General features: G+C 45.7%; 1 protein-coding gene across 1 annotated transcript in view; it reads right to left on the bottom strand.

The window, feature by feature from the left end:
• Window positions 1-458: 458 nt before the first annotated feature.
• Window positions 459-7,950, bottom strand: part of EVA1A (eva-1 homolog A, regulator of programmed cell death) — a 199,818-nt gene continuing 192,326 nt past the window's right edge. The window contains exons 7-8 of the mRNA XM_021529805.3: window positions 7,594-7,776; window positions 459-829 (exon numbers count right to left, since the gene is read on the bottom strand). Coding sequence (XP_021385480.2) covers window positions 459-829; window positions 7,594-7,776 — 554 coding nt within the window. The remainder of the gene's footprint in view (window positions 830-7,593; window positions 7,777-7,950) is intronic.

The raw sequence follows: 7,950 nt of genomic DNA, 5'->3' as shown, positions 1-7,950 counted from the left end.
CCGGATCATCTTTCCAGAGCTGTCATTTTGTTCACAATTCTCCCGCAGTCCTCGGGAAAGGGAAACCACAAAATCCTAAGTGGAGACCAAATGCTGGAGAACCTCCCTGTCCAGCCGGGCCAGGAGCACTCACATCTCGGTGTGCCCAGTGCCACATCCCACACGGGGAGCTGCCATTGTCTCCTCCCTGCCTGCTACTCGGAAATGAAGTTGGCAATCACTTCTTCGAAACCAGAAAGTGTCCGGGAAGAGGGGTGATACCACAATGTCAGGGAGAGAGAGATGGGGAGAACTTCACGGCTGTCCATGCACACCGCTCCAGGGCTGTCCATGCACACCGCTCCAGGCGGCACGCCTGACGGGAAAGGGGAGATGCCCGTGTTGTCTGGTTTCTCCTCTCCCCTCCGAGGTGTGGGGCAGCCCCGGGAGCAGGGCAGGAGCGCTGGAGCCTCCACGGCTCAGTAGTAGCGGTTGAGGCTCCTGGTGCCGGGAATGTCGGGCTGCCCGTTCATCCAGATCTCGCGGATGATGCGCTCCCGCTCCTCCAGCCGCTGCGCCCGCTCCAGCTCCTCGGCCGAGGTGAACACGTTCATGTTCAAAGTCCTCTCGAACCTGCGGTGCCTGCGGGCAGACAGGTCCGACGTGGTGTCCGAGTCGTCGTCGCTGTCGCTGCTGTCGCTGTCGCTCTCCCGCTCCCGAGGAGGCTTTTTGGAGGAGGAGCGCTTGCAGTCCGTCCGGCAGGACACCCTGAGCACCAGGGCCAGCAGCGTCAGCACGAGTCCAATGCACACTCCGGACACGAAATACAGGGCAGCCCGCTCGGGGTTTTCTGCAGGGAGAGGGGAAATGATGGAGTAAAAAAACCCTTCAAAGAACAGAACACACACGGCCCCTCCGTGCACACACCACAGCTTCTGGAATGCCCGAGTTTCCAATGGATGCTTTTACTTCCATGCCCTCCTGTCTCCTCTCCCCAGGGCAATCAGGAATTTAAACTATGGATTTGCTGGTGCCAAGGCATTTGCCCACATGGAGAATGCGGGTTTGCTGCAGTGTTTTGGAGTTGTCTGGAAGGGAAGGGAGCAGCCCACAGAATTAAATCTGATTCCCACGGGGCTGCTGCACAGCCAGCTGCAGGTAAGTGCATCTTTCTGTTGCATCCACTGCCTTCACACCAGGCATAAGGGTGATTACAAAACTTTATATGCCCTGTGCTGTGGCCCAGCTGAAATGGGAGGCTTGGCAGCATGGCAAAAATGCACATTATTTATTCATAGACTTCATTTGCTTATCTAAGGCAAGAGTGCTGGCTCCCTGCCCAGACCACCAAAATACCTACCTGTGCTCCACAGGCAGAGCTGGAGTCAGTGCACCAACAGGATGAGTCCTGCACAGCCACATTTCTGAGGTGATATAGCAAGACTCCAAAGGATACACAATGCCTTTCAAACTAGGTCATCTTGTTTATGTACCACCTCCTTTTTTTTTTTTTTTTTCCTAATTTTTTTTTGGTTCATGGGACTACTTAGACATGTAATTATGATAAATGTTGTGACTGCCATTCCCCTGGGCTGAATCATCCTGGTTTATTGGTGCACTAAATGTGTAAAGGTGAACTAAGCAGAAGTGTCAAGTCTAGCTCTACTCTGCAGTGTCTGCTGGGTGTCTTGAGCTCAAGGATGGAGTCAATTCCTAAGATGAGTTTTACTCTCTTGAACCCAGAGATAGATCTGTAACAGCCCCAAAAGATCTCTGTAGCTAAAAGGCTTCACTTCCCTGCACAGTGCTTTTAGAATTGCTCTTTCCAGCCAATCTCCTAAAGTTGGTCAAAGATGAACTGGAAACTATTGGGAGACTGATCCAAGAGTGGTTGGTGTGGATGACATGGGGAAAAATCAGGCTAAAGACAGGACAAAGAAAGATGAGGAAAGTGCAGCAGATAAGTCCAAAAAAAGAAAGAGGTGGACCAGCCTCCTGCAAACTTGGCTGCAATGCAAAGAACAAGAAGGACACTGAACTGAATGTGCCAGTGGGCCCATGACAGACAGGGAGGTTAGAACTGATGGTCTATAGATGGTCTGTAAGGTATCTTCCAACTAAACACCTCTATGAAATGCAGCAGTAGTTGGAAGGTCAAGGAAGACCAAAGCCACAGGCTTTAAACTAAGGTATTTTGACAAAAGTGAGACAGTACAATTCCAAAGGTAAAGGAGAAGATACCAGAGCAGGCAAGGAGAATGTGCCAATGGCCCCTGCAGCAGCCTGGCTGAGTGAAATCCTGCCTCCATTGAAGGCAATGGCTACTCTGAATTCAAGGGTCAGGACTCAAAACTGCAGCCTCCTTTGTGCAGTAGGAGGAAAATGCAAAAGCTGCTGCTGCCCATCCAGTCCTATGTGAACAGTAAAGAAAAAAGCCAGAAAAGCAGAGTCCCTACCTAATACCACATTTACCTCCACGTGCTATTTAACTGAGGACAGTAATCACCCAGCTCTTTTTGCAGGTATCCCTAAGAAAGGCTCTGGGGACACCTGGATCATGGAATGTGAGCAAATGAGCAGTGCTGGGGTGTTTGTACTGGGAGGCACTGGGTGCAGTCTGCCCTGGCTCTGCCTGGCTGAGAGGATGCCATGAACGCTTCCCTGAGCACCACATCCTGCACACACATGGGCTTGATCTGGTTGCATTGGTTCCACTGCTCACTCCTTTAGAGCAACTCATAAAAAAAAACATAGATTGTATCCTGAGACACAGACAGTGTGGATTCTCTGCCCCCAATTTTGCCCTTGTCTTGCCTTTCCTTTCTCCTCCACATTCCTTTTTCCATGCTACTGTATCCAGTTCATGAACAATTTTTCCTCCATTGCTACTTAAGCAACCATTTTTCTTCCCGCCTGTGCTCGTCCATACAGCCCTTCATGCAGTGCAAGAGCTGTAATTGAATTTTTGGGCTCCAGTGGCATTTATGAGCTCCTACAGCTACTCTGTCATCATCTGAGACACTGTCTGGGCTTCCTCACGGAGATGTAACCCTGTGTTCAGCTGCAGTCTTGACATTTATTGTACATACAATCCACTTGCACAGCAGCATCTCCTTTTTTTTTTTTTTTTTTTTTTTTTTGTCACAACAGAAAGAGCAAGTTAAGCTAAAAAAACACAGGCTCTGCTTTTCTGCTTTTTCTCACTTAAGGTAGTCAAGTCAGCAATACTCTAGATTTGGGGGGTTGATGGCTGATTAGTGATTTTGAGAGCCTAACCCATTGTGTGTTCTACTTGTAAAGACAAAAACCGGGCACCTTCTTCAGCAAATGGATGCTCAGCACCTTCCAAAAACTTGAAAGTGGCCCAGATTCATCACACCAACAGTGAAGCTCCTCAAAACACTCATTATACTTGAAAAAAAGTTCTTTAAAAGTATATGGACATGAGTATCAGGTGTTAGCACAATTTTGATATGCATTCTTGTGTGCCTATGTGTGTATACACTCATTAAAACATAGATTTTGATCACTGAAGCTTTTTCTTCCAATGCTGTAGATGACAGTTCCAAGCTTCCAGCAGAACCCAGTTTCTGCCAATCTCTTTGGCTGGGGCTCTTTCTCCTTCCTTGTATTCCTCTCTCTGGATTGGAAGCATTGATAAAAATGTCAATGATTCAAGCTAAAATTAGTCCATGCAGACAAAAGATATATGCTCTATGTAACCTCTACACAAAAGCCACCATTTTCTAGGCACTCAAACTGGACAAAAAAATTAAAAACACATTTTATTTTATTTTTTCCAACCAAACCAGCAGCAATTATGGAGCTTGTTTCCTGAGGGCTAACAATCTGCTGGGAGCATCAGGCCAGACTACCATTAATTCCCCAGGAAATGCCCCAGGCCAAAGCTGTTATTGCTATTAAAATAAATTGTTTCAATAAATAAAAAACAATCTAGGCATTAATGCTGCTGGCTTCCTGTAATGGCTTCATGCATTCCGAAACCTCAGTGGGGAGGAAAATTTCAGAGGGCCCCCAGTAAAAGGTTCAGCATTAAGCACAGCCAGACAAACAGTAGGAGCAATATCTTCTAGGGAATTTGCAGTCAGCCCCACAGGCTGCTGAAATCCCCTGACAGAACAGAGGAAGCTCTCCAGGAGCCCCTTATTAAAAAGGCTCAGGCCAAGCAGTCTAAAACTTGGAATGATCTCCCCTGGGCTGTATTTTGGAAGCCCCTTGTTAATAACTTGGCAGCAAAGCTTTGCTTATGAAAGAAGAATAAAATAGGAATTTGTGGAGGTTTCCCTCCAACTGCTTCGTCCTAAATGGAGTGACAAAACTGGGATAAGTCTCCTGTCCAAAAGGAGGCACTGGAACAGCTCTGATACATTTTGAATGTTTAATATTTATATAACCACAAGGGAGGTTTCTGGTCTTGCTGATAGTCTGTGACTGCAAAGACAGTTCCAGCTGTCACTGAGACGCACGAAGACTTTCCAAACACTCAGGAACAGGTCCACAACAAATAACAGATCTGAGGTTTGTAAGCAGAGATAGCCTCTAATTAAAAACCTAATTCTATAAAGAAAATCAGGTTTCAAATAAAGGGTGTCTCTGTGTCTTTTGCAAGACTGAACTCTAAATAATATCTATCTGTTAGATCAGCTACTAATTTCATTCCTCATTGACACTATTCACACTTTTTCCCTGTTTCTGAAGAAATAGGTTCTGGAATCTGGGATGAGAATGGCACCAAAATGGCTCTGATATCTAACCATGATAGCTGCAAATCAGGCCTCTTTTGCTTCCTGCTGTGATTTTTACTATTCATCTTCCTATTCCATAGGAATATTCCCAGCTCTTATATGGGAATATCAGTACAAAAGATGGTGGAAATTAGTGTAGAGGCTTTTGCTAATACTGGCACTTCTCTGTGCACTGCAAGACTCTGCATGTGTGAGTGACTGAGCCTGCACACTCTTCACCTGCAGCTGCCTACCCAAAACTGCCATTTTGTGAAGAAAATGTGAGCACCATTGAGCACAGAAGGGATCCCACTATTTTTGGATGCTCTCTCCAGGCTAAAAAACACCCCACTGCCAGGAGAGAGGAAAGGCAGTAGAGAGGATCATCCTTTCAAACCTGCAGTTTACCCATGAAATAGCAAAACTTCCCTGCATTGGCTCTGAGGGTATCCAGCACTCTCTGCCCCAAGAGGAAAAACACATTTTTATATTGCCTTTACCTATATACAATTTTATTTTCCAAATTCCTATTCTGAGACAACTCATCAGCATGGAGAAGCCCTGAATGCAGCATTTTCAGTCTGTGGAGAGCACCTGAGGGACATTTTCAGTGTCATGGAACAGAGCAGTTCTTGCACTGCAGTTTCTCTTTGGCACCAGAGCTGTGGTCAGGAGCAGTGGGAAGATGTGTGACCCAGAACCAGCCCTCCCTGGCTGCTCAATACCCTGCCTCTCCTGAGCCACTATAATGGATCCTCTGTGGACATCAGCTGTGGCCTGAGGTGCCTTCAGGGCCCCAAACTCAGGCAGGCACAAAAAAAAAAAAAAAATCCAACTACTCTGCTGTTCAAAATATACACTGTGAAGAGGGATGGCTTTGCTCTAGTTTTAATGTAAATTATATTTGCACCCTGTGATACAGTTTGTCTTTGAAGTCATAAGATAAAACATCTCCATACTCACATATATCAAAATAAATCATGACAAATCCATCATTTCCACGAAAAGCAGAGGCAAAATTACATGCAGCAGATAAAGATGGTTTCGGACATCTGCTGTTTCAATTCATGGGTCAGTCATCAATTATTTTTATAATAAATAACAAACTGGACATAATGTCACTGAGACTGAAACCCATCTAACAGCCATGGTGAGGGACATGGAAACCAGCTGATCTTTAAGGGCTCTTCCAGCCCAAAACATTCTATGGTTCCATGATACATTGGAAAACATAAGCAACCAAGTCCTCAAGAACCAAGAACTCAGCACTTGAAACCAAAGTTCTGAGGTCTGAGTTTACCTATTTGATATCCAGTGGATGTGAACATCATATGAGGAAACCACAACAAGACAGGGCAGACAAATCCCACAGCAAGAGGACAGTTAAAGTTGTTTGTGCTGCAGTAAAATCTGGAGGCTCCTGCCAAGGCTGACCTCTTGTGACAGGGATGAATCAAGACCTTGTGCCCTAAAACAAACATAGAGTCAAAGAGCTCTGCTGTGGTCGGTGGAAGAAAAGTCCATGGAGCATTGTCAGCAGCCCTGAATCACAGTCCCAACTATCCTGGACCATTAATCCTACAACTTTCTCTGCCCATTACTGTTTAGATGGGGAACACAACATTAACAGCATTTTGTTTTATAGTAGGGATGGGAAGGTAGGTATTCTTATGTGAAAATAAATGGCAGCTGTAGGTAAGGGGGAAGAAGTGGGATAGACAGAAGACTCCTTTAAAGCTTGTTTGTTTAACTTTTCCTTGGAAATACCCATGCAAGAAAACAAATCTATCCTACTCAGCTGTCTTCTGTGATGAACACTACTAATTCCATTTAATCTGCCTGACTCTGAGGGCTGTCATGAAAAAATGCATCCTGATGACAGCTCTGGTTGTGTAGAAGAGGCAGAAATTTGTATAACCCTTCATGGTCCTTTTAGAAGAATGCTTCACTAAATAATATGCAGAAACACTCTCACTAAACTACTCAGTGGTTCCAAAGTGCAAAGCCCAAGTTAGCTGCTTCAAATCCAAATACTTGGATTAACAGCATGGGGGCATCTCAGCAAGAGCAAGACATGGCACCAAGAATGCACACTGCTTAATGAATTAGCAGGACTGAATTAGCTGGCAGGCATGAAAAAGTAGCTTGTAAATACTGGAGTTGTAGTTAATATAGCCTTGAACACTTGAACACAGCCACAACCTCTCTGGGCCACCTGTGCCAGTGTCTCACCATCCTTACAGTAAAGAATTTCTTCCTAATGTCTAATCTAAGTCCACTCTCTTTCTGTTTAAAGGCATTCCCCCTGGTTCTGTCACTTTTCTTTCACCTTTTGAAGTGAATTTTTTTAGAAGACTGCTCCCCCGTTACTTGAAAGATACACGTGGGTGAAAGATATGCTGTGATCCAAGGAAATCTTACTCTAAAGTAGATTTAAATATACAATTAAGTAGATTCTCAAGTTACTTCATCTTCACACTTCTACTGAAGATAAGCCAAATTCTCTTAAGCAGTGTAAAGATTTGAGTGCTGCTTATTTTGCAAATTACAGGACAACAAACTTGCCTCCCTAATGAGCCAGGCTTTGATCTCCAGGAAAATGAAGCATTAGGAATAATACCACATGTAAGATTACATTGTGTTGAACTCCAGATGAGAGCAGACTCAGTGGAAAGCAGTGCACAATAAACTCTGTTATACACTACCTGCTAGAGCTGCCCGGGTCAGGCCTCTCAAGGGAGAATTCACTGAGAGAAGAATGAAATACACAGTTCAGAGAGGCAGATTTAGCCCCAGGTGACTATGCAAGGAGGGTCTACCAAAAGCTGGCAGGAGCCCAGGGAGGTGCTAGGCACCAGAGGAGCAGTACCTGTGATGAAGGCATAGGCTGCCAGGATGTTGCTGAGCAGGGCCATCTCCGCGCCGACGCCCACGGGCTCCATGCTGCTGCTGCTGCTGCTGAGCCCCGGCGCTTCTGTCTCATCCACGGGGAGCAGGAGGGGGGTGTTGTCTACAGGGTAGAAAGTGGCTGACCTCTCCTTCTTCTTCTCTGCTTTGACACAGAAAGGGAATGACGAATGAGGAATGTAGAACGTGACCCAGCCCTACCTTGCCTTATCCCCACCAGGTCAGCATCTGTACGCAGAAATCCGGAGCTACTCGACAGGGAGTCACCCAAATTTTCCCCTTTTTGGGGGATAGCTAAACCTTCTCAAGCAGCTTCAGC

The sequence above is a fragment of the Lonchura striata genome, chromosome 3 (genome assembly GCF_046129695.1).
Source record: "Lonchura striata isolate bLonStr1 chromosome 3, bLonStr1.mat, whole genome shotgun sequence".
Lineage (NCBI taxonomy): Eukaryota > Metazoa > Chordata > Aves > Passeriformes > Estrildidae > Lonchura > Lonchura striata.
Note: the sequence above shows the minus strand (reverse complement) of the source record. Positions and strands in the feature narration are given on the sequence as shown.